Source organism: Ranitomeya imitator, chromosome 4 (assembly GCF_032444005.1).
Source record: "Ranitomeya imitator isolate aRanImi1 chromosome 4, aRanImi1.pri, whole genome shotgun sequence".
NCBI lineage: Eukaryota > Metazoa > Chordata > Amphibia > Anura > Dendrobatidae > Ranitomeya > Ranitomeya imitator.
This window is the reverse complement of record NC_091285.1, coordinates 332,397,155-332,423,833: the sequence shown is the minus strand read 5'-3', so window position 1 is coordinate 332,423,833 and position 26,679 is coordinate 332,397,155. Positions and strand designations below refer to the sequence as shown.

Genomic DNA, 26,679 nt, shown 5'->3' with positions numbered 1-26,679 from the left:
CTTTATACTATTTTGCAACTCACGGAGCTACGCCACAGGATTATTTTTCCTAGGGGGTCTGGTTTCTATCATGTCCCCATACAGAGGACATTGAAAGTAGTGTGTATAGGCATATGTTTTATGCTGTTTTTAATGTATGTTTTTAAAGTTTAGCACTGAAGTTTTGGTCTCAATAAAGATTTGTTTATATTGATTACATTGGCTCAGTGTGCACCTCTTTGCGCTTCTCTTTTCTTCTTTCTTTATAGTACTGTATTTATAAGCGCATTGGTAGCACCGGGCATATATGGTGAGAAATATTTAGGTGGTGCCCGCTCGACTTTCTTTTTCTGCCCATGCTTCAATAGCCTCCATGAGAGGCTAGAAGCAGGCACAACCCGATCGGCTCTGCTACATAGCAGCGATCTGCTGATCGCTGCTATGTAGCAGAATTGCACGTGTGCTGTGAGCGCCGACCACAGGGTGGCGCTCACAGCGACGGGCAATCAGTAACCATAGAGGTCTCAAGGACCTCTATGGTTACCATCCAGACGCATCGCCGACCCCCGATCATGTGACGGGGGTCGGCGATGATGTCATTTCCGGCCGCCCGGCCGGAAGCGGTAGTTAAATGCCGCTGTCTGCGTTTGACAGCGGCATTTAACTAGTTAATAGGTGCGGGCAGATCGCGATTCTGCCCGCGCCTATTACGGGCACATGTCAGCTGTTCAAAACAGCGGACATGTCCCGGCTTTGGTGCGGGCTCACCGCGGAGCCCTGCATCAAAGCAGGGGAGCCGGCATCGGACGGTATAGTACGTCCGATGCTGGTAAGGGGTTAAGGGGGATTGATGCTACACCGTTGGCTATAAATAAACCTCAGTTTTGGACACAGCTGACCATGCGCATGGCGCCAGCCCATCAGGAAGATTGTCGTTTTCTGGTGTTGCATAATTTGCATGATGATATTGTGCTGGGTTTTCCATGGTTGCAGCTACATAATCCGGTGTTAGATTGGAAATCTATGTCTGTGACTAGTTGGGGTTGTCACGGGGTTCATGGTCACGTTCCTTTGATGTCAATTTCCTCTTCCCCCTCTTCTGAAATTCCTGAGTTTTTGTCAGATTTCCAGGATGTATTCGATGAGCCCAAATCCAGTTCCCTTCCTCCACATAGGGACTGTGATTGTGCTATTGACTTGATTCCAGGTTGTAAGTTCCCTAAGGGCCGACTTTTCAACCTGTCTGTGCCATAACATGCCGCCATGCGGAGCTATATTAAGGAGTCTTTGGAGAAGGGGCATATTCGGCCATCTTCTTCACCATTGGGAGCAGGTTTTTTTTTTGTTGCCAAGAAGGATGGCTCCTTGAGACCGTGTATTGATTATCGCCTCTTGAATAAGATCACGGTCAAATTTCAATACCCTTTGCCTTTGCTTACTGATTTGTTTGCTAGGATTAAGGGGGCTAGCTGGTTTACTAAGGTTGACCTTCGAGGGGCATATAATCTTATTCGTATCAAGCAGGGTGACGAATGGAAAACTGCATTTAATACGCCCGAAGGCCATTTTAAATACCTTGTGATGCCGTTCGGACTCTCTAATGCCCCATCTGTGTTCCAATCCTTTATGCATGATATCTTTCGGAGTTATCTTGATAAATTCATGGTTGTATATTTGGATGATATTTTGATTTTTTTCCGATGATTGGGAGTCTCATGTGAAACAGGTCAGGATGGTATTTCAGATCCTCCGTAATAATGCTTTATTTGTGAAGGGGTCGAAGTGCCTCTTTAAAGTGCAGAAGGTTTCTTTTTTGGGCTTCATTTTTTCTCCCTCATCTATAGAAATGGATCCGGTTAAGGTTCAGGCCATTCATGATTGGATTCAGCCCACATCTGTGAAGAGCCTTCAGAAATTCTTGGGCTTTGCTAATTTTTATCGTCGTTTCATTGCCAACTTCTCCAGTGTGGTTAAACCTCTGACCGATTTGACGAAGAAAGGCGCTGATGTGACGAATTGGTCCTCTGCGGCTGTTTCTGCCTTTCAGGAGCTTAAACGCCGATTTACTTCTGCCCCTGTGTTGCGTCAGCCGGATGTTTCTCTTCCATTTCAGGTTGAGATTGACGCGTCTGAAATTGGGGCAGGGGCTGTTTTGTCTCAGAGGAATTCTGATGGTTCCTTGATGAAACCGTGTTCCTTCTTTTCTCGGAAGTTTTCGCCTGCGGAACGCAATTATGATGTCGGCAATCGGGAGTTGTTGGCTATGAAGTGGGCATTTGAGGAGTGGCGACATTGGCTTGAGGGGGCCAAGCACCGTATTGTGGTCCTGACCGATCATAAGAATCTGATTTACCTCGAGTCTGCCAAACGACTAAATCCTAGACAGGCTCGATGGTCCCTGTTTTTCTCCTGTTTTGATTTTGTGATCTCGTACCTTCCTGGTACTAAGAATGTTAAGGCGGATGCCCTCTCTAGGAGTTTTTTTCCTGATTCCCCTGGGGTTCTTGAGCCGGTCGGCATTCTGAAGGAAGGGGTGATTCTTTCTGCCATCTCCCCTGATTTACGACGGGTTCTTCAGGAATTTCAGGCTAATAAACCTGACCGCTGTCCAGTGGGGAAACTGTTTGTTCCTGATAGATGGACTAGTAAAGTGATTTCTGAGGTTCATAGTTCTGTGTTGGCTGGCCATCCTGGGATTTTTGGTACCAGAGATTTGGTTGGTAGGTCCTTTTGGTGGCCTTCTTTGTCGCGGGATGTGCGTTCTTTTGTGCAGTCCTGTGGGATTTGTGCGCGGGCTAAGCCTAGCTGTTCCCGTGCTAGTGGGTTGCTTCTGCCTTTGCTGGTCCCTGAGAGAACTTGGACGCATATTTCTATGGATTTTATTTCAGATCTTCCAGTTTCCCAGAGGATGTCGGTTATCTGGGTGGTTTGTGACCGGTTTTCTAAGATGGTTCATTTGGTACCTTTGCCTAAATTGCCTTCCTCTTCTGATTTGGTTCCGTTGTTTTTTCAGCATGTGGTTCGTTTGCATGGCATTCCGGAGAATATTGTGTCCGATAGAGGTTCCCAGTTTGTTTCTAGGTTTTGGCAGGCCTTTGTGCTAGGCTGGGCATTGATTTGTCTTTTTCTTCCGCATTTCATCCTCAGACAAATGGCCAAACCGAGCGAACTAATCAGACTTTGGAAACTTATTTGAGATGCTTTGTGTCTGCTGATCAGGATGATTGGGTGGCTTTCTTGCCATTGGCCGAGTTTGCCCTTAATAATCGGGCTAGTTCTGCTACTTTGGTTTCGCCTTTTTTTTGTAATTTTGGTTTTCATCCTCGTTTTTCTTCAGAACAGGTTGAGCCTTCTGATTGTCCTGGTGTGGATTCTGTGCTTGACAGGCTGCAGCAAATTTGGGCTCATGTGGTGGACAATTTGGTGTTGTCTCAGGAGGAGGCTCAGCGTTTTGCTAACCATCGTCGGTGTGTTGGTTCCCGGCTTTGGGTTGGGGATTTGGTCTGGTTGTCTTCCCGTCATGTTCCTATGAAGGTTTCTTCCCCTAAGTTCAAGCCTCGGTTTATTGGTCCTTATAGGATTTCTGAGATTATCAATCCAGCGTCTTTTCGTTTGGCCCTTCCAGCCTTTTTTTCCATCCATAATGTGTTCCATAGATCTTTGTTGCGGAAGTATGTGGTGCCCGTTGTTCCCTCTGTTGATCCTCCGGCCCCGGTGTTGATTGATGGGGAGTTGGAATATGTGGTTGAGAAGATTTTGGATTCTCGTTTTCGAGGCGGAAGCTTCAGTATCTGGTCAAATGGAAGGGTTATGGCCAGGAGGATAATTCTTGGGTTGTTGCCTCCGATGTTCATGCTGACGATTTGGTTCGTGCCTTTCATTTGGCTCGTCCTGATCGGCCTGGGGGCTCTCGTGAGGGTTCAGTGACCCCTCCTCAAGGGGGGGGTACTGTTGTGAATTCTGCTCTTGGGCTCCCTCCGGTGGTTATGAGTGGTAGTGCTGCTGTCTTTGGATCGCAGCAGTTATCAGGTGTATCTACTTTTTGCAATTTGGGCTGGGCTATTTAGTCCTGCTTTATCCTTTAGTCAGTGCCAGTTGTCCATTGTTTTTGGAGGATTCACATCCATACCTGGTCTCTCCTGTTTGCTGTTCTTTTCTTCAAAGATAAGTTCCGGCTTTGTTTTTTGCTGTCCACAGGCTGTGGACCTTATAGTTCAGTGCATTTTCTTGTTTTGTCTTGTCCAGCTTTGTCTGTGTAGGATTTTTGCAGCCAAGCTGTGTCTCTGGAGATGCAGATTTACCCTCCATGTCTTTAGTCAGATGTGGAGATTTGTATTTTCTGTGGTGGATATTTTCTAGTGTTTTAATACTGACCGCATAGTACTCTGTCCTATTCTTTCTTTTAAGCTAGTATGGCCTCCTGTGCTAAATCCTGATTTCAGTCTGCGTTTGTCTTTTCCCTCTCCTCTCACAGTCAATATTTGTGGGGGGCTGACTTTTCTTTGGGGATTTTCTCTGAGGCAAGATAGTTTTCCCTTTTCTTTCTCTAGGGTTAATTAGTCCTCCGGCTGTGTCGAGATGTCTAGGGAGTGTTAGGTACATTCCGCGGCTACTTCTAGTTGCGGTGCTAAGTTCAGGGTCTGCGGTCAGTACAGGTACCACCTTCTCCAGAGTACGTCTCATGCTGCTCCTAGGCCACCAGATCATAACACACCCCTAATTAATACTTGTTACACACCCTTTAGCATTGACGACAGGCTCCAAACATTTCTTGTAGCCATCTATAAGCTTCTTGCACTTCTTAGCTGGTATTTTCTTCTACTCTTCCTTTGCAGTTTGTTCAAGCTCTTTAATGTTTGCAAGGTTCTTCAGCTTACTCCAAAGATTTTCAATGGGATTGAGTGCAGGACTCATTTCTGGCCATTTTAAAACAGTCCATTTTTTTTCTTTTTCAACCATTCCTGTGTACTTTTGGATGTGTGCTCTGAGTTATTGTCTTTCTGGAGGACCCATGATTTTCGATTCAAACCAAGTTTTCTTACACTGGGTAGGACATTTTGCTCTAAAATTTCTTGATAATTCTCTGATTTCATGATTCCTGTGATACGGTCAAGGTCTCCAGTACCAGATGCAGCAAAACAACCCCGCAGCATTATGGATCCTCCATGCTTAACTGTTGGTAGGTTGTTCTTTTCCTTATAACCTTCATTGTGTCGTCTGTAAGGAAACTGTTGCTATGCATTGACCAGTAGCTCTATTTCATCTGTCCACAGAACATTTTCCCAGAAGGATTGTGGTTTGTCAAGGTACTCTTTGGCAAAGATCAATATTTCCTTTTTATGTCTTTTCTTCAGCAATGGTATCTTTCTTGGCTTTTGCCCATAAATCTCTGCTTGGTTTAGTGTGCGGCATATGATACTTGTTGAAACCATAACATAAGACTGTTCCTGGTTGGTCTTCAGGTCTTTGTATGTTTGACATAGCCCTTTTTCCACCATTCGCACTAATCTTGAAAGACATTTTTCTCTTTCCCGCACTTCCAGGAAGATTCTTGACTTGTACCATGCTTTGAAAACTTATTAATAACATTGTGCACTGTTGAAACTGTGATACCAAGGTCTTTGGTGATGGCCTTATACACTTTGAAAGTCTTGTCACATTGGCACTGACAATCACCATTGATTCTCATTGGTGATTTACCACAGACGAGTCAAAATTTGTTTCCATACTCTTTTAATGGAAAGGGTGCCAATGCTAATGTCACAGCAAGCTTTAGCCTTTACTATTTTCCCTCCCATTGTTTTTTGTTTTAAATTATTGTTTATCATTTGCTCTTTTGTATTTAACACGAGTGCTCTACACAAAAAAAAGTTTCACTTGATTAATTTTTTTCAGGAGTTATTGCACATTATATACTTACACTTCATGGGTGCCAATAACGATGAGCAGGACTGTATTTTGGCCCTGTGTTTTATAGTGTTCCATGTATTTGGAGTTTGTAGTAGTCTTACTATCATGGGTCTGTGTGGCAGGCCACTCTTTGGCATATTTTTGAACACCTTATGTTGTCTGTTCTGATAATATTGTTTCAATTATTAGTATGAGACTGCATTTAGAAAATCACGCTTCGAAATATGAGTCTACAGAGATCCCAACTTGAACCTCTGAACAAATGTAACCAAGATTACAAGTAACACACATGCATTTTTTGAAAAATTTGACAGTTTTTCTGAAATCACCCATAAAAATTTAGAATTCGACTCCACAAAAACTAAATATCAACAAATATAGTCTTGTGACATCAAATTAAAGCCTATATAACCATGAACAAATTGATGCCTCTTCCACCTCTGCATATTAATTCTAGTCCAAGATATAACAAGTGTAATGCCAGACAAGCCCAAAATTCATGTTTTCAACAATTTAGAAACCTATAAAATAACAAATGAAGATAACAATTCAAAACTTATTATTTTTAATTCACTAAAGTAGCACTTAAAAAATAAATATCCTAAGATATCAGGTAAAAAAAAAAAATCAGATTTGGATAATTTGAAATGAAATGATCCCAATGCAAAAACTTTGGTTTTGCAAAAAAACAAAAAAAAAAAGTCTTTTAGGGTCACTTGAAGAGTGATTCTGTTCTTATGGCACTTACCGTACTGTATATACTCCTGCATAAGTTGACCAGAGTGTAAGCCAAGGCACCTAATTTTGAATTGAAAAACTGGGAAAACCTATTGACTTGAGTATAAACCGGGTATGTATTGTCCCCTAATCCCTATCCTTGTATGCATGGCTCCTTATTCCCATCATTGTATGCATGGCTCCTTATTCCCATCCTTGTATGCATGGCTCCTTATTCCTATCCTTGTATGTGTGGCTCCTTATTCCCATCCTTGTATGCGTGGCTCCTTATTCCCATTCTTGTATGCGTGGCTCCTTATTATTTATTTATTATTATTTATTTATATAGCACCATTAATTCCATGGTGCTGTACATGAGAAGGGGTTACATCAAAATACAAATATCACTTACAGTAAACAAAACTAACAATGACAGACTGATACAGAGGGGCGAGGACCCTGCCCTTGCGGGCTTACATTCTACAGGATTATGGTGAAGGAGACAGTAGGTCGAGGGTTGCAGTAGCTCCAGTGGTGTTGAGGTGGCCATGTGGTCTTTACAGGCTGTAAGCTTCCTTGAAGAGGTGGGTTTTCAGCAGGGCTGTGGAGTTGGTAAGCCACAGTTGCCACTCCGACTCCTGGATTTTATCAGGTTCCGACTCCGGCTCTGGCTCCGACTCCTTCATAAATGGCCAATTCGTAATTACTGTTGTCAAATATTAACATCGTGCTTATTCAGTTTCTCACCATCATATAAGTAATCAGACCACTTAGAGCAAAAACTATATTTATTAGAATATAGCAAATAACTTTTATAAACTTTTCTAAACTCTTGTAAGTAAATATGCAATAAACACTGTTATGCAGTTAATAAGAAGAAATCTATAAATTTGTCCTCAGAAAAAGTATTGCCTCTGTCAGATCCTCCTTCATGGATGCCCTCAAATCCGATCTAATTATTTTGAGAGCAGAGAACAACCTCTCTACACTAACTTGGGTTGGTGGCAAAGCAGTAACCAATCGGGCCACATCTCTGACAATGTCAGGATACAGAGGAATCGCTTGTTGCACTGTTATTTTTGATGAACGGTCAAATTTCTCAATTTCTTTTAGTGCACATGAAAAATTCTGCTGAAATGTACTGGCTGTGTTCTTTGATGGGGATGACTCTTCTATGCGGGAACGCTTTGCACGGTCCTTGTGATCCAAATATTTTTCTAAATTAAATTCTTCATCAGTTGATGAGGGTGAAGATGTGACAGGACGACCAAATTCTTCTTGTTCCTCCTGACTGTTCTGCAACCCTTTTATCCTTACTGCTATTTCAAACAGATCTTTTCCTTTAGTTAGCTGTTGATCATCTAGAAGAATCCGATGAATTGGTTCTACATAAACAGCTGCCAAAAGAATGTTATTTTGTAATAGTAGCTCCTCTCCAGTTCATTGATGTAGCAATGCCACTTGCAATTAACCCTCCTCTTTGGGACAGGCGAAACATCAGGTTCTTCCACTCCTTTAAGAAAATACCTGGAGTTAAGTCCTCTGCTTGAAATTTTTTAGTCACTGTAAATGGGTGCTCTAGCAATTTTTCCAGCTCAGTCACCTGATTCCACTGACTTTCAATTAGCGTCAGTTGAGGGTTAGCCATGTCTACAAGAAAGGTTTTCAGTTCAACCAAGCGCTGAATCATTAAGTAAGTACTGCCCCATCGTGTGGCTTGATCAATAATTGCCCCTTTTCCAACACGTCTCTTCAAAATTGAGTCAACTTTAGGGGTTCTGGCAACAGTAGCCAATTTTCTCACCTTGCTAATCAGTGCAGCATGTCCTTCTTGCAGACTGTCTCTTATAGCCAGCTGTAGCGTATGCACAACACAGCACATGTGATGAATGAAAGAACGTATTGACACAGTTTGAACAAGATCATCTAAACTATCATGTTGCTGTTCATCATGAAGCATTTTCAGTTTGCTCCTCAGTTACAATACTGTGTTTCTCTATTTCAAACATTTCTGTGTCTGTGGACCCAGAATGTTCTTCTAGCTGCTGGACACCATCATTACTCTCATTCATTAGCTTAATAGTACTTATCATATTTGAAGCATTGTCAGTTACGACAGAAAGAACTTGCTCTTTTTTAAGTTCATAGTCTTGCAGAACCTTTTCCACCAAGACCTGGAGAAACTCACTGGTGTGATGAGCTTTGGTGTCTTTTATTGCCAATGTCTTGGTAACTATTTCATTTTTGTCACAAACAAATCGGACATTGATGGCAAAATAGTTCACTCTGTGACGTGTGCAGGCATCAATTTTAACCTTCGTCAGGCTGCATAATTTTACAACGTTAGCAGGCTGCAGAGGTACAATTGTACCTTCATATATATTTTATTGAAATTTGGCCAATATATTCTGGACCAAAACTGCAGAGATGTCACGAAATTTCAGCCCTCTACGTCTTTTTAAAAAAAAAAAAGTTATTGCAATTTTAAAACGGAATAGTTACAATTGTACCTACTCAGCCAGACAAAGGTTAAGAAATAGAAAGCGTCCCTTGAGCGTTTTTTTAAAGGGAACCTGTCACCCCCGTTTTTTGAGATTGAGATGCAAACTCGGCTTTGGGAAAATGGCCGCCGCGATCTCTAATGCGCACGCGCGGCATCCCGCGGCCATTTTCCTGAAGCCCCGTGCAGCAGAGCACTCTATCTGCGCACGCGCGGCCCCAGGAAGATGGCCGCCCCCACCGACGAAAGGGATGACAGCGCAGATCGCGCGCTGCTTGTTCATGTGCCCACAGTGGATTAGTCACTTCAACAGGCGCACACCACTACGCCACCAACGTAAAGCTGAGGAAGAACCAGCGCTGTGAACACGCCCTCCCGACCTGACCAGCCTGATTGACAGGCGAAAACGGCGACTTTGGTAAGTTATTTCTCAGCATACATGGGGAATCGGGGTACACTACATACACTATAGTAACACACAGCGCAGGCCCTATTTAACAGTATTTATATCTCAATCTCAAAAAACGGGGTGACCGGTTCCCTTTAAGTTCTTCCTTTTGTTTAAAAGCTTCTTTGATTACTAATTTTCTAATACTCTCTCTCTCCAGAGAAACACCAAGCTTACGGGCCATTTCCCCATTCAGACACATAAAAGCTGGTCGTGAAAACAATGAAATAGGCACACTATCCTTTACAACAAGCTCTATGATCTGTTTTTTAAATGTATCTACTGTCATTGTCACAGTAACTTTGTCACTGACAAAATATCTTGCAACTGATGGCTGCAAAGTTCTCTGCTCCTTTGTTTGGCTGGAAGTGCTGGGCACTGGTTCATTGGTTTGGATGCAGTCTTTCTCATCCACTGCTTTCAGTAATTATGGATGAAAGCGCTGTAAATGTCTCTTTAGATTAGAAGCTCTGGTAGGAGCATTTTTATCTTTGCCTGAATATGCACTGATCTTGGCTTCACAGCATTTGTTTTCGTCTGGATCATTTGTCATACACTGACAGACATAATGTTTTCCATCTTGAGTGATGGTGAAATGTTCAAATACAGCTGATTTAATGTGACGCTTCTTTGACATTCTCAGGTTTTTAATTCTGCATTCACAATCCAAATGACAATTGTTTTTCCTAAAAACAATTGTACAAAATTATTGACAGGTCATACAACTGATATAGTGGTCAGTAATACTGTTATTCCTCATGTACTCACAGTTAACTGATGAAAAGTTTGTTGAAAGGATAATACTTCTTGCAGTCTTCCTCTTCTGAGTAGCAGCTGTGAGATGCTTGGAAGATGCACACTAAATATCTAGTCTAGAGGAGGAGCTTTACTACTAAGAATTTGCAACACATTTTCACTTTCAGTTTCATACATTATAAGTAGGGGGGTTGGGGCATCATGAGGTTAACCAAGTATAAGATTAGATAAGGGCAGTGGAGAACAGTGACACACAAGAAGTAAAAGAAATGTGTCTATCTCCAGCAGAACTGCTTATCACTGTTGTTCATAGTTTGATAGAACATATATATTTGAGTAACATTTATAAAATTCATATGAAAGTTCAATTATGAAATATTAATACTTTTTTTTTTTTAAAGCTGGAGTCGGTACATTTCTACCGACTCCAACCAAAACTAACTCCGACCCCACGACTCCGACTCCACAGCCCTGCTTTTCAGGTTTCTTTTGAAGGATCCAAAAGTAGTGGATAACCGGATGTGTTGGGGCACTGAATACCAGAGGATGGGTGATATTCGGGAGAAGTCTTGGAGGCGATTGGGTGAGGAGCGAATAAGCGTAGAGGAGAGGAGGAGGTCTTGGGAGGACTGGAGATTACATGAGGGAAGATATTGAGAGATTAGTGTGGAAATATACGGAGGAGAAAGATTATGGATGGCTTTGTAGGTCAGTGTTAGTAATTTAAACTGGATATGCTGGGGAATTGGGAGCCAGTGAAGGGATTTGTAAAGAGGGGAAGCAGGAGTGTAGCGAGGAGAGAGATTAATTAGTCGGGCAGGAGAGTTAAGGATGGACTGGAGGGGTACGAGAGTGTTAGAAGGTAGGCCACAGAGGAGTATGTTGCAGTAGTCCAGGCGGGAGATGATTAGGGAATGCACGAGCATTTTGGTAGAGTGTGGGTTGAGGAAAGGACGGATTCTGGAAATATTTTTGAGCTGGAGGCGACAGGAGGTGGCGAGAGCTTGGATGTGCGGTTTGAAGGACAGGGCAGAGTCAAGGGTTACTCCGAGGCGGCGGATTTTGGGGACAGGGGAAAGTGTAATTTCATTTATTTTGATAGATAGATCAGGTAGGGAAGATATGCGAGATGGAGGAAACATAATGACTTCAGATTTGTCCACATTGAGCTTGAGGAAGCGAGAGGAGAAGGAGGATATGGCCGATAGACACTCTGGGATTCTGGAGAGCAGAGAGGTGACATCTGGGCCAGAGAGTTAGATCTGAGTGTCATCGGCATATAGATGGTACTGGAAGCCATAGGACCTTATGAGTTGTCCCATGCCGAGTGTATAGATTGAGAAGAGTAAGGGTCCTAGGACAGAGCCTTGGGGGACTCCAACAGAGAGGGGGTGAGATGAAGAGGTAGTATGGGAGTAGGAAACGCTAAATGTGCGGTTGGCAAGGTATGAGGAGATCCAAGATAGGGCAAGGTCTTTGACTCCAAAGGAAGAGAGGATCTGTAGTAGGAGGCAGTGGTCAACTGTGTCGAAGGCAGAGGACAGGTCTAGGAGGAGGAGTATAGAGAATTGTCTGTTATCTTTGGCTGTAAGTAAGTCGTTAGTAATTTTGGTCAGGACAGTCTCAGTGGAATGGTGGGGAAGGAAGCCAGATTGTAGGTTGTCGAAGAGAAAGTTAGATGCAAAGTGAGAGGAACGTTCAGCATGGACGTGCTGCTCAAGGAGTTTGGAAGCAAATGGGAGCAAAGATATGGGGCGATAGCTGGACATAGCGCTTGGGTCAAGGGATGGCTTTTTGAGGATAGGTGTGATTGTGGCATGTTTTAAGGCAGAGGGGAAGGTACCAGAAATTAGTGAAAGGTTGAAGAGATGGGTTAGGGATGGGATTAGTGTGGTGGTGAGGTTGGGGAGGAGGTGGGATGGGGTCAAGTGCACAAGTAGTGAGGTGTGATTTGGAGAGAAGATGAGCAAGCTCCCCTTCAGAGATTTTGGAGAGTGAAGTTTCGGGGTTTGGGCATTGGTCTCTCATACAAAGGGGTTGTGGTGGTTGGCCTACAAAGACTTGCCTTGTTTGGTCTCTCTTATTTTTAAAGAGTGTGGCAAAGTCCTCAGCAACGATTAGGGAACTTGGAGGGGGCAGTGGTGGGCGGAGGAGGGAGTTAGGCCATGTTCACACGTTCCTGATTTCCCTGCTGGTTTTTCTGCACTAAAAACCGCAGCTCTTGGCAGAAAACGCAGGTGCGTTTTTTGGTGCGTTTTTTGATGCGTTTTTTGATGCAGTTTTTTTATGCAGTGTCTGTTTGTTTTCTAGGAAGTTTTTTAGGGTTAAAATGGCTGAAAATACCCTAACCCTACCCCTAACCCTACCCCTAACCCTAACCCTAGTTCTAACTGTAGTGGGGGGGAAAAAAAAATTCTTTATTTTATTATTGTTACTACCTATGGGGGTGATAAAGGGGGGGGGGGGCATTTACTTTTTTTTTATTTTGATCACTGTGACGTTATCACAGTGATCAAAACGTGCCTGGAACGAATCTGCCGGCCGGCAGATTCGGCGAGCGCACTGCGCATGCGCCCGCCATTTTGGAAGATGGCGGCGCCCAGGGAGAAGACGGCCGGACGGACACCGGGAGGCCCGGTAAGTATAAGGGGGGGAGATTAGGGCACAGGGGGGGGGGGGGCGCGTCGGAGCACGGGGGGGTGGGATTGGAGCACGGGGGGGCAGCCACACTGCAGCGGTTCTGCACCACAAACCGCAGAAACCCGCAGATATTTTTTTCGTCTGCGGGTTTTACTGCGGGTTTGACCTCACAATGGAGGTCAATGGGTGCAGAACCGCTGCAGTTCCGCAAAAAGAAGTGACATGGTACTTCTTTTTTACCGCAGCTATTCAGCGCGGCTTTTTTTGGAATTTTCCGCAATGTGGGCACAGCAGTTCCTGTTTTCCATAGGGGACATTGTAATGTACCCTGCATGGAAAACAGCTGCGGACCCGCAGCGGGAAAATCGCGGCGGTTCCGCATTAAAAAAAGGATGGTGTGAACATGGCCTTAAAAGTGTTGAACAACTGTTTGGGGTTGTGGAATAAGGAAGATACGAGGGTTGTGAAGTAGGCCTGTTTAGCAGAGGTGAGAGCTGATTTGAATGCCAGTGTTGCTTGTTTGAGTGCAGTGAAATCATCTTGGGAATGCGTTTTCTTCCAATGACATTCTGCAATTCTGGATACTTGCCGAAGCTTTTTAGTGATGTTATTGTGCCAGGGTTGTCTATTGGTTCGTCGCACTCTGCTGTGCATGACAGGGGCGACCGTGTCAATAGCTGATGCAAGAGTGGCATTGTAGAAAGCAGTGTCTGTGTCGTGGAGTGAGGATATAGAGGACAGTGGTTTGATAGAGTGAGAAAGTGTGTGAGTGTCTAGGTGTGCGAGGTTCCTGCGTGGGTGCGCATGGTGCTGGACATGGGTGACAGGTGAGGAGGACAGGGATGAGAAAGTGAGTAGATGATGGTCAGACAGAAAGAGAGGGGAGGTTGTGAAGTTAGATAGGGAGCATAAACGGGTGAAGACCAGGTCTAATGTGTGTCCGTCTGTGGGTGGCTGAGGAGGACCACTGAGTATGTCCAAAGGATAAAGTAAGGGACAGGAGTTTGGAGACTGCTGACTGGTGGGTGTCAATGGGGATGTTGAAGTCACTCATGATGATGGTGGGAATGTCAGCAGACAGAAAGTGAAGGAGCCAGGTGGAGAATTGGTCAGTAAAGGCAGTGGTCGGGCCCGGAGGTCGGTATATGATGGCTATTTGGAGGTTGTAGGGGGAGTAGATGCGGACAGAGTGGACTTCAAAAGAGGGGAGGATAAGGGAGGGTAGAGGTGGGATTGGGTTAAGGGTACAGTTGGAAGAAAGGAGAAGGCCCACTCCTCCACCATGTTTGTTGCCAGGGCCAGGAGTGTGGGTGAAGCGGAGGCCACCGTAACATAGTGCAGTAGGGGAGGCTGTGTCAGAGGGTGTCAGCCATGTTTCGGTGTTGCCCAGAAAGAAAAGATTACGAGAGGTAAAGAGGTTGTGAATCACGTGGAGTTTATTGCAGATGGAGCGGGCATTCCATAGCGATCCAGAGAGAGGGTGTAGGGGGGTGGGCGTCATGGGCACGGATTTGAGATGGGCAAGATTTGGGGTGTTTATATTGGGTTGGGAGCGATAGGAGGGGGTAGTAATGGGAGGTATGAGCTGTGGGGGCCCAGGGTTGGGAGATATGTCACCAGCAGTGAGGAGAAGCAGAGAGAGACAGAGCAGGTGGGAGAAGGAGAGTGGGTGGATATTTTTGTGTTTTATGAGGAGAGATCTGAGGTTGAGGAGCAGGTCAGCAGAGGAGGTCAGGTGGGGAGGTATGAGGGAAGGAGAGATTATTACTTGGTTAGGGGGTGTTGGGGTTTGAGGATAGCGAAGGAGAGTGAGGAGTAAGGGAGCCAAAACTGTTAGAGTGTATGTCAGCATGATGAGAATAAGTGTGGCGGAAAGGGAATGAAATTTAGTACATTTATTAACAGTGGTTAGTCTTACCTTCTGTTCACCTCTGGCTCATTTCTGGCATATTTCTGCTATCATATTTGCGGTTATCCTTCTAGAGACAGACCAAGGTCCAGACAGACCTGTGTCTCTGAATTTATAACAGGCTAAGTGCTCATGAAATAGGCCAGGTGTGATCAGGAGGGAGGGGCAGCAGGAAGACTGGTCACAGACACAGGAGGGGATTAATTAGAAGTCAGAAGGGAAAATGCAAGGGCAAATGGATCCAAACGGAAAGATAAAGCCAAACTGTGTATTGGCATCAAGGAATTAAAATTAGAAAACATGCAGGGGAAAAAAAAAATCATAGCAGCCAGCGGACATACCAGGAAGAAATAGCAGAGTGAGGAAGATCAGGAAAGTTGGGTGAAGGTTCCATCCTTGTCTTCATGGTTCCTTATTCCCATCCTTGTACAGTATGTATGGTCCTCATGAGAAGAGTATAATAAATATATATCTCCTACTTACTTTCCCTGCGCATCCTCGCAGCATCTCGTTCCAGCAGCTCCTGCGGCTGTGCGATCACTTGTACCCCCGCTCATTAAGGTAATGAATATTTACCTCTCTCCAGCCTATAGGAGTGGAGAGAGGTGAATATTCATTACCTTCATGAGCGCGCACCCCGATAGCCCGGCAGCTGCTGGAAGCTGGGGGCTGTAACTGTGCGCTGGCTATAAGAGAAATGAATATTCATTGCCAGTGCAGTGAATATTCATTTTTCTTTAGCAGTGTGCACAGGCGAAATTATTTTTACCAATAAATGCAAAAAATTTCTACCTACATTTACCACAATCATAAAGTACGGTGTGTCCCGAAAAAACTGTTTCAGAATCACTGTGATCCGTTGAACTGTTCCAGAGTTATTACCACATAAAGGGACGCTGATCGGAATTGTAAAATTTAGCCAAGTGTCATGAAGTTGAAATCAGGCTGTGGGATGAAGGGGTTAGACATGTAGCTTGTCATATCCAGAAATATTATTCACATATAGATACAGAGTTAATTTACAGGTAAATGGCATTGAAGTCTTGTTAGGCTGCCTCACTGGATTGTCAGCTACATGGAGAAAAATTAATTTATATCCTCCCTTCAGCCGTTTACATCGTGGGCAGTGTCACTATGCAGAGTGTGTGCAGTAATCATTCCCCGGCACTTTGACAGACTGCACAAGTGGCACACACAGACTGCAGAAAAAGTTGTCAAAGTGCCAAGGAGTAAGGGTATGTGCACATGTTGCAAATTTGCCTGTGGAAATTTCTGTGCAGATTCTGCATTTCTTGGCAGAAAACGCAGGTAAAAGTCCACATGGATTTGATGCAGATTTTCATACAGATTTGTATGCGTTTTTGTAAGCTAAATATAGATCTATTATTTAAAAAAAGAATTGTGTTGTCACTTCCTTGTCCAACCTCTTCTTCTTTTACATACTCCATTGAAGAATGTTTACACACAGATAGATAGATCTGTAGCTAGATCTTTAGATAATCTATATAGATAGATCGATCTATAGATGGATAGATCGATCTATAGATGGATGGATAGATAGATGGGTAGATATATCTATAGATAGATCTATCGATGGATAGATAATACCAAGCCCGATGTTTAGTAGTAAACATAATAAAATGGTACATAAAGAGTTAAACAAAGGCACACACACAAAATCTGCATTAGGCTGGGGTCACACTTGCGAGAAACTCGCACAAGTGTCTCGCGCAGTACCCGGCACTGCCACCGTCACGCAGGACCAGAGCGTTCAGCTACATAGAAATACATGCAGCCGCACACTCCGGTTCCCGAGTGCAGTGCCAAGTATTGAGTTGCAAGACTTGTGCGAGTTTCTCGCAAGTATGACCCCGGCCATAAACACAATATCTGTTTAATTTTTTTTTAAAAAAGGAGGGAAAGCCACTGACTGTGGGCTAATGTTTATAGCCTAGGAAGAGGTTTATACCCATGGAGCTTTCCAGGCTATGAATATCAGCCCTCAGCAGTATATTTAGTCTTTACTGGCTATTAAAATAGGGTGATCCCCCTCAAAAAAAGCAACGTGAGGTCCCCCTATAATTAATAGCCATAAAAGGCTATGCAGACAGCTGCGAGCTGATATTCATAGCCTAGGAAGGGCCATGGATATTGGCCACCCCCGGCTACAAACACCATCTCTCATCCGCCTCAGAAATGGCGCATCTGTAAGATAATAATACTCTAATATGGAGTAATATTTGTGGGTTTGTATTGTAAGATGACATCAAGCCGACTTAGTAATGGAGAGGTGTCAATAAGACACCTATCCATTACTATCCTATAGATGTTAAAGGGTTAAATAAACACACAGCCAGAATAAAGTATTTTAATGAAATAAAGCACTAAACACATTTTTTCCATCTTACACATAATTCCTGCAACGCCCTCGATCTACTGCAAAAAAAAAATTAAAAAATTAAAGCAACACAAATACTCCCTGGTCTGATGTAGTCCATTTAATAATGACTGTCCCACGATGATCTCCCCTATTGATTATCAGATCCGCAAAAAGAATTGACATGCTGTGGAAAATAAAACGCTGCAAATCCACGCACACCAATTCTCAATTTCCCATAAAATCCAAAAACGCTGCGGATCCGCATCAAAATCCGCAACGTGTATAGTAGCACACACAGGAACCGCTCACTGCACAATTCCAGTGACTGGAAGCAAGCTGATACAGCAAAGCAGCCCAACATGGTTATTTTAAAGGTGCTTACCTGCAAATTAACCCTATATCTACAGGTAAATAACATTTCTGGATATGACTTGTTCCCTTTAAGACAAAAAAACTGGAGCAAGCCTCTGCTAGATATGGCGTATTTGATCAACACACTTGGCTGCACTTTCTTTTCTAAAAATGCCTAATGAGATGCATAAAGTGTGGCACATGGAATGTGTGCCTATTCTGGCTCAATTTAAAAGGGTTGTCTGGGACTTTTATGTTGATGGCTTGCACATCAATATAGGGGTGTGATGTGCAGTACCCAGCCATGACAATTATGCAGGTGACGGAGCTCTGTTGTGCAGCTCGGTAACTGAGCACATTCACAGCAGCTAATTGGAGGGGGTGCCAGATTTCACCCCCCCAATGATCAGATATTGGAGGCTTATCCTCAGCCTGATTATGATGTACAGTTAAATCAGGGTGCGCAAAAGGATTAAATACAAATCTTTTTTAAGACATCAAGAATTTCAGTTCTGACTTAACTATTTTTTTCTTTTAGACTTTTTTTTCCAGAGTTAACTTTAAATATCGGTACCATTTATTTATAGAGCACACGACACTTTGATCACCAATGACTGACGACAAAGATCCTTCACATTAACTCATGATCGTTTGTACTTTTTTTTTTTTTTTTTTTTAGGTACAAAGCATCTCTAGCAAGTGGGAAATTAATAACCATGAAAATCAAGATGAAAATACTTTGGATCTTGACATAAAGGTTTTAATCGGCACAGTTACATTTTGCAATAAAGATGGAGGACAAATTAACCAGACAACATATTTTTCCATGTGTGATGTGTGTGAAGGTAACTTATTCCCTCCCAGTGGTTTCTACTATATAAGTGTCTAAGGGTCACTTCCGTCTGTCTGTCCTTCTGTCTGTCTGTCTTTCTGTCTGTCACGGATATTCATTGGTCGCGGCCTCTGTCTGTCATATAATCCAAGTCGCTGATTGCTCTCGCCAGCTGCCTGTCATGGCTGCCGCGACCGATCAGCGACGGGCACAGTCCAATTAGTCTCTCCCTACTCCCCGCAGTCAGTGCCCGCTCCATACTCCCCTCCAGTCACTGCTCACACAGGGTTAATGCCGCGGGTTACGCACTCCGTTACCGCTGCTATTAACCCTGTGTGTCCCCAACGTTTTACTATTGATGCTGCCTATGCAGCGTCAATAGTAAAAAAAATCTAATGTTAAAAATAATAATTAAAAAAAAAAAAACCTGCTATACTCACCCTCCGTATTCCGAGGATGCGCTCGCACCTTCCGCCAGCTTCCGGTCCCAGAGATGCATTGCATCGCAATGCATCCTGGGAACGGAAGATGGCGGCAGCCGCGTGCCCATCGCCACAGCGCCGTTGGATCCCAGGGGGTGAGTATGTAACAATTTTTTTTTTTTAATTCTTTTTTTTTTTAACAGGGATTTGTGCCCACACTGCTAAATACTGAGTGGGCTGCGTTGGCTACATGGCCGCTATATACTACGTGGGCAGTACTATATACTACATGGCTGCTATATATTACGTGGGCAGTACTATATACTACATGGCTGCTATATACTACGTGGGCAGTACTATATACTACATGGCTGCTATATACTACGTGGGCAGTACTATATACTACATGGCTGCTATTTACTACATGGGCAGTACTATATAATACATGGCTGCTATATACTACGTGGGCAGTACTATATACTACATGGCTGCTATTTACTACGTGGGCAGTACTATATAATACATGGCTGCTATATACTACGTGGGCAGTACTATATACTACATGGCTGCTATTTACTACGTGGGCAGTACTATTTAATACATGTCTGCTATATACTACGTGGGCATATATACTACATGGCTGCTATATACTACGTGGGCAGTGTTAGATACTGCGTGGGCTGCGTTATATACAACGCATCAGGTATTCTACAATATGTATGTATATAGCAACCACATAGTATATAGCACAGGCCACGTAGTATTTGCCTGCTAAATACTACATGGCTCCTATATACTACGTGGCCTGTGCTATATTGTATGTGGCTGCTATATACATACATATTCTAGAATACCCGATGCGTTAGAATCGGGCCACCATCTAGTGTAGTATAACTGGCTATAGATGTAATTAACTGAATGTTCTGCATCTATTATAAGTTTAGAGACACAAATGTGCTTAGTAAATTCACCAGTCCATCCCAATGGGTAGCAAAACACAAATTGAAATTGACTAAATTGTTTTCTTCCATCGAAGAACTTTAGTAAGTATAGAATGTTATTTAGAATCTGTAGAACAAAATGTCCCTATGCAGCCCAGTTAAGGCTACGTTCACATGTCCAGCAATCATCTGAACGGATCCAGTAGCAATCCGTTAACAGAAAACAGAAAAGTTGTGCAGACACAACTTTTTTTTCTTTTTAATCTGTCTGACAAACTGATTTCATCCGGATCCATATTTTAAAATTGAAGTCTATGGAAAATTGATCCATTAATTAGCCATCTATTTTTTACCATTTGTAAAGGATCCTTTATTTTGCTTACTGGATCTGTCTCAATGATTATGTATTTTTCAGACTATAAGACACATCGGACCATAAGACGCACCTAGGTTATAGAGGAGGAAATTAGAAAAAATTGAGGCAAAAAATGTGGTCAGTTCTGTACTAATATCCCCTATCCTGGTGTATATATAGTCCCCTCATCCCTAGCCTGGTAGGCATGTCCTCCTTATCCCTTTTGTGGAAGGCATGGCCCCATCCTTAGCCTGGTATGATTAGCCGCCATCCTGGTATGCATGGCCCCATCAGGAAAACATTGAAAAAAAAAACAAAAAAAATTATGCTTACTTTCCTGCGCTCCCTCGTAGCTTCCTATTCCTATGCCAGCAGCTGATTTATGCTTGTAAGCATCGCATGGCAGGGATGTCATGCACTGCTTACAAGCCAAAGACAGCTGCCGGAATACTCCCTGCTATCTACTATATTGGGACTATGTGCGTGGAGAGCATTGAGTATTCATTGCTCTTTGTTAGCCGCAATCCCTTTAACTATAAATTCTTTGATTTCTATTAGGGTATCTTTCACTTAATTGAAACCAAACGGTCCCCATTATTCTCGTTTCCATGACTATATTGGTTAGGGATTATTATCGCTATTTGTCCTTGTTATCATGTAAACGGTCCACAATGAATGATTCCTATATTAAACTGTGAAATTGCACTCTTTTAAGTCACGCCTCTAAAGTACACCAATTGTTTTTACTTATCCTGGTATTTCTTAGATTAAACCGGTAGCAATTATTAGTGGAAGTCGTCGTCTTGTTACGTTAGGCCCCTTTCACACATCAGTTTTTTGCCGTCAGTCACAATCCGTTGGCTCGACGGATCCGTCGCAGATTGTGAAAAACTGAGGCCACCTATCCGTTTTTTGGACTGATCCGACTAGCGGATCTGGCTAATTAAATCGGACCATACTCCGTTACAGAAAAACAGAATCCGTCACCGGATTGTGTCACTTGACGGATCCGGCACCCATAGGCTTCCATCCTAGCAATCGAAGGATGGCGACGGATCTGTCGCTGTCCGTTTTTTCAACGTACACAAAAAACATTACTTTGTCTGTTGTCTCCGGCCGCTGGACAAACAATTTTCAACGGATCCGGCGAACAACGGATGAAACGTGAGGCCATCCGTCGCTAATGCAAGTCTGAGAAATAAACGGATCTGGCAGCATCAGTCGCTGGATCCGTTTTTTTTTCAAAACTCGACGGATTGTGACTAATGGCAAAAATCTGATGTGTGAAAGGGGCCTTACTCTCTCACCCATTCCTTTGTTGGAGTGTGAAGGGGTGCCATTACCCTCATCTGCTTTGGGTACCAAAATACATTTTCCATCCCTGCCTGATGTGCTGCTTATCGTCTTTTATGTCAAATATCACAATTTCTGTTCTTTTGTTTGTCCACTTCACTTTTTAAGGATTGACCACCTGCTCTCAATGGAATTTTAGATATGGGGAATTTCCTGGCCATGGACCCAAAATGTCAATGTTTTGCTGAGCCACTTGGTGATCACTTTTGCCCATTTCCTTTGATGAAATGTAGCACCACAAATAGATGCTCTCATGAGATATATATCATTTTTATCATTTTGGGCTAAAAATCATTTTTGCCATCGAGTTTCATTATAAACTTTGCAGCCTTTTACCTTTTTTAAAGGATCTTTGTTTCCTGACAAATTAGGCTATGTTCACACCTTGCGTCGGGTCCCTGCGGGTTCTCCCGCAGCAGATTTGATAAATCTGCAGGGCAAAACAACTGCGGTTCTCCCTGCAGATTTATCGCGGTTTGTTCCGCGTTTTCCGCTGCGGGTTTCCGCCTATACTATTGATGCTGCATATGCAGCAATATGCAGCATCAATAGTAATGTTAAAAATAATAAAAATTGGTTATACTCACCCTCTGATGTCCGGATCTCCTGGGCGCTGCACCCGGCGGTCCGGTTCCAAAGATGCTGTGGGAGAAGGACCCTTCGTGACGTCACGGTCATGCGACCGCGACGTCACCGCAGGTCCTGGTCGCACAGCAACTCTGACCGGACGGCCGCGTGCAGCGCCCAGGAGCTCCGGACATCAGAGGGTGAGTATAATCAAATTTTTTATTTTTTAACCCCAAATATGGTTCCCAGGGCCTGGAGGAGAGTCTCCTCTCCTCCACCCCGGGTACCACCCGCACATTATCCGCTTACTTCCCGCAACGTGGGCACAGCCCCATGCGGGAAGTAAGCGGTTCAATGTATTCCTATGGGTGCAGAATCGCAGCGATTCTGCACAAAGAAGTGACATGCTGCGGGTTGTAAACCGCTGCGTTCCCGCGCGGTTTTTCCCGCAGCATGTGCACAGCGGTTTGCGGTTTCCATAGGGTTTACATGTTACTGTAAACGCTATGGAAACTGCTGCGGACCCGCAGCATCAAAATCGCGGCGGTTCCGTGGTAAAAACCGCTAAGTGTGAATATAGCCTTAGGGTATGTGTCCAAAGTTCAGGATTGTATCAGGATTTGGTCAGGATTTTATGCAGGTAAAATCCTGACCAAATCTGCACCTGAGGTCACTGGCAGGTCACCTGCGTTTTTCATGCGTTTTTTGACGCGTTTTTTTCATGCGCATTTGTGTGTGTTTTTGTAAGTTCAATAGAGATATACCAAAAAAAAGGGTGATGTCAGTTCTTGTCCAACCTCTTCATTTACATACTCCATTGAAGAATAATGTTTACACACACAGACAGATGATAGATAACAGATCGATAGATGATAGATAATAGATCTATCGATGGATATATCTGTAGATAGCTAGATAGATATATCAATAGATAGATGATAGATAGATAATAACAAGCCCGATATTTAGTATATCTATGTATCTTTATTCTGTCTGTCACGGAAATCCCAAGTCGCTGATTGGTCGCTGCAAAACGGCCACGACCAATCACAACGGGCACAGTCCGGCGGTGAAATGGCCGCTCCCTACTCCCCTGTAGTCAGTGCCCCCTCCAGTCAGCGCTCAAACAGGGTTAATGGCAGCGTTAACGGACCGCGGTGTAACGCACTTCGTTAACGCTGCTATTAACCCTGTGTGACCAACTTTTTTACTATTGATGCTGCCTATGCAGCATTAATAGTAAAAAGATCTAATGTTAAAAATAATAATAAAAAAAAAAACATTAAATACTCCACCCTCCGTCGGCCCCTGGATCCAGCTGAGACGACGGTCTCACGACGCTCCGGTGACCGGTCCATGCATTGCGGTCTCGTGAGATAATGATGTAGCGGTCTCGCGAGACCGCTACGTCATCATCTCGCGAGACCGCAATGCACTCTTGGGACCGGAGCGTCGCGAGGAGCATCGGTAAACGCCTCACCTGGATCCGGGGGCTGACGGAGGGTGAGTATAGAACTATTTTTTATTTTAATTCTTTTTTTTTTTAACAGGGATATGGTGTCCACATTGCTATATATTAAGTGGGCTGTGTTAGATACTGCGTGGGCTGTGTTATATACTACATCTCTGTGCTATATACTATGTGGGCTGTGCTGTATACTACGTGGCTGTGGTATATACTGTATTACGTGACTGGGCAATATACTACATCGCTGTGCTCTATACTACGTGGCCTGTGTTATATACTGCATGGGCAGTGTTATATACTACGTCTCTGTGCTATATACTACGTGACTGGGCAATATACTACGTGACTGGGCAATATACTACGTGGCTGGGCAGTTTACTACGTGTCTGTGCTATATACTACATGTCTGGGCAATATACTACGTGGCTGTTATATCTACTGTGTTGGCTGTGCTATATACTACATGGGCTGTGTTATATACTACATCGCTGTGCTATATACTACGTGGCTGTGCTATATACAACGTGGCTGCTATATACTACGTGGCTGTGCTATCTACTGCGTGGGCTGTTATTTACTACATCGCTGTGCTATATACTACGTGGCTGTGTTATATACTACGTGACTGCTATATACTACGCGGCCGGCCGCGACCAATCAGCGATATTGGCGCGGAATTTAACCCCCACTCACAGCGCGACGTACATACATACAACCATATTCTAGAATACCCAATGTGTTAGAATCGAGCCACCATCTAGTATATATATAATCATCTAAGGGTCTGTTTGTCAGTAACGGAAATCCCGCGTCGCTGATTGGTCGCGGGCGGCTGGCGCGACCAATCAGCGACAGGTGCAGTCAGGCCGTGAATTGGTGCGGGATTTAAACCACGGTTCGCTTACTGCTCACGCCCGGCCGGCCGCAACCAATCAGCGATATTGCAGCGGGATTTAAACACCACTTCGTAAATAAAGTACATACATATTCTAGAATACCGAATGCGTTAGAATCGGGCCACATCTAGTAGATATATAATAGCAAGGCCGATGTTTGTGAATGAACGTTTAATTTAAAAAAAAAAAATGGCGTGGGCTCCCGCGCAATTTTCTGCGCCAGAGGGGGAAAGCCGATGGCTGGGGGCCAATATTTGAAGCTTGGGACTGGGGCGGCTGTGGGCTGGTATTTGTAGCCGGGGGGGACAATATCCATGGCCCCTCCCAGGCTATGAGTATCAGCTCGCAGCTGTCTGCGTAGCCTTTACTGGCTATTAAAATAGGGGGACCCCCCCAAAAAATGACGTGGGTTCCCCCTATAATTTATAGCCAGAAAGGCTATGCAGACAGCTGCGGGCTGATATTCATAGCCTAGAGAGGGGCCATGGATATTGTCCCCCCCGGCTACAAATACCAGCCCACAGCCGCCCCAGTAATATCGCATCTAATTAAGATGCGCCAATTCCGGCACTTAGCCCCTCTCTTTCCACTCCCGTGTAGCGGTGGGATATGGGGTAATAAGGGATTAATGTCACCTTGCTATTGTAAGGTGACATTAAGCCGGGTTAATAATGGAGAGGCGTCAATAAGATGCTTATCCATTATTAATCCTAGAGTAGTGAAAGCGTTAAAAAAGAAATAAAGACACAGCAAGAAAAAAGTATTTTATTATTCTTCAGTTAACCATACTTACCATACTCGATCGCCTGCAAAAACCGTAAAATAATAAACCGTATACTCCCTGTCCGACGCAGTCCAATTGATAATGAGTGTCCCACGACGATCTCCCCTATAGAACAGTGACATCGGGTGATGTCACTGCTCTATAGGACCTCCAGTGACACACTGACAGGAGACAATGGCTCCTGCAGTGCATCACTGAGAGGTTACTCTTGTTCACTGGTCTCACTTTATGGCAGTTGCTGCGTGGGAACTTTCTCACACAGCAATGCCAAAAGTGAGCCCAGCAATGCCAAAAGTGAGACTAGGGACTATTTTCTCACAGGGGCGTAGGAATACATTGTGGATGGATACCCTCCATCATTGTATTCCTGGAGCCCCTGGAGAGCGGTCGCATCAGCTAATGCTTGATCTCGTTGGCCCAGGCTATGCGTCATAACGTATTGCACCAGGGCTCGTCGGTGCTGCCACAGTCGCTGCAACATGTGCAGAGTTGAATTCCATAGTGTGGACACATCGCAGTTCAGCCGGTAAACTGGCAGGCCCAACGACTTCTGTAGAGATGCAAGTCGTCGAGCTGCGGGATGCGAACGGTGGAAGTGAGCACACAGCGACCGTGCCCTCTGCAGAAGCCCATCTAGTCCGGGATAGTGGGATAAAAATTGCTGGACAACCAGGTTCAAAACGTGAGCCATACAAGGCACGTGTGTGACATTGCCCCGGGGAAGGGCCGCACCCAGGTTTACAGCATTGTCGCACACAGCCTTCCCTGGCTGCAGGTTGAGTGGAGACAACCATTGATGGAACTCGGTCTCCAGAGCTGACCACAACTCCTCAGCTGTGTGACTCACATTTCCCAGACATTTCAATGTAAACACTGCTTGATGCCGTTGAACCCTGGTGACAGCATAGTCAGGAGGTGTGCAGGATTCCTACTGCGCAGTTACAATGCGGGTGGCATTACCAGACAGGCTTTGGGTGCAGGTGGAGGACCGAGAGGAGGTTGAGGAGGCAGAAGCAGTGGAGGAACTTCTAGATACAGAGGATTGACGAGCAACTCGTGGCGACTGCAAGACTTGGACAGCAGCCCCTTCTCCTGATGTCGCCGTAGTTACCCAGCGCCCAGTCACCGACATGTAACGCCCCTGTCCATGTCTACTCGTCCAAGTGTCTGTGGTGAAATGCACCCTGCCACACACAACAGTTTCTCAAGGAAGCGGTGATGTTGTGTGCGACATGCTGGTGTAGTGCAGGCACAGCTTTCTTTGAGAAGTAGTGGCGACTGGGCATCTGGTACTGGGGCACTGCGACGGACATAGGCTGTGTGCACACATTGCGGTTTTTTTCGCGTTTTTTTCGTGTTTTTTTCCGATAAAAACGCTATAAAACCGCAAAAAAACACATACAATAAGCATCCCATCATTTAGAATGAATTCCGCATGTTTTGTGCACATGATGCGTTTTTTTCCGCGAAA

General features: G+C 44.2%; 1 protein-coding gene across 1 annotated transcript in view; it reads left to right on the top strand.

Moving 5' to 3' along the window:
• MOV10L1 (Mov10 like RNA helicase 1) overlaps nucleotides 1–26,679 on the top strand; it is a 317,167-nt gene that overhangs the window by 164,684 nt on the left and 125,804 nt on the right. Inside the window, exon 3 of the mRNA XM_069764946.1 lies at nucleotides 18,270–18,435. Within this exon, the coding sequence (XP_069621047.1) occupies nucleotides 18,270–18,435 (166 nt within the window). The remainder of the gene's footprint in view (nucleotides 1–18,269; nucleotides 18,436–26,679) is intronic.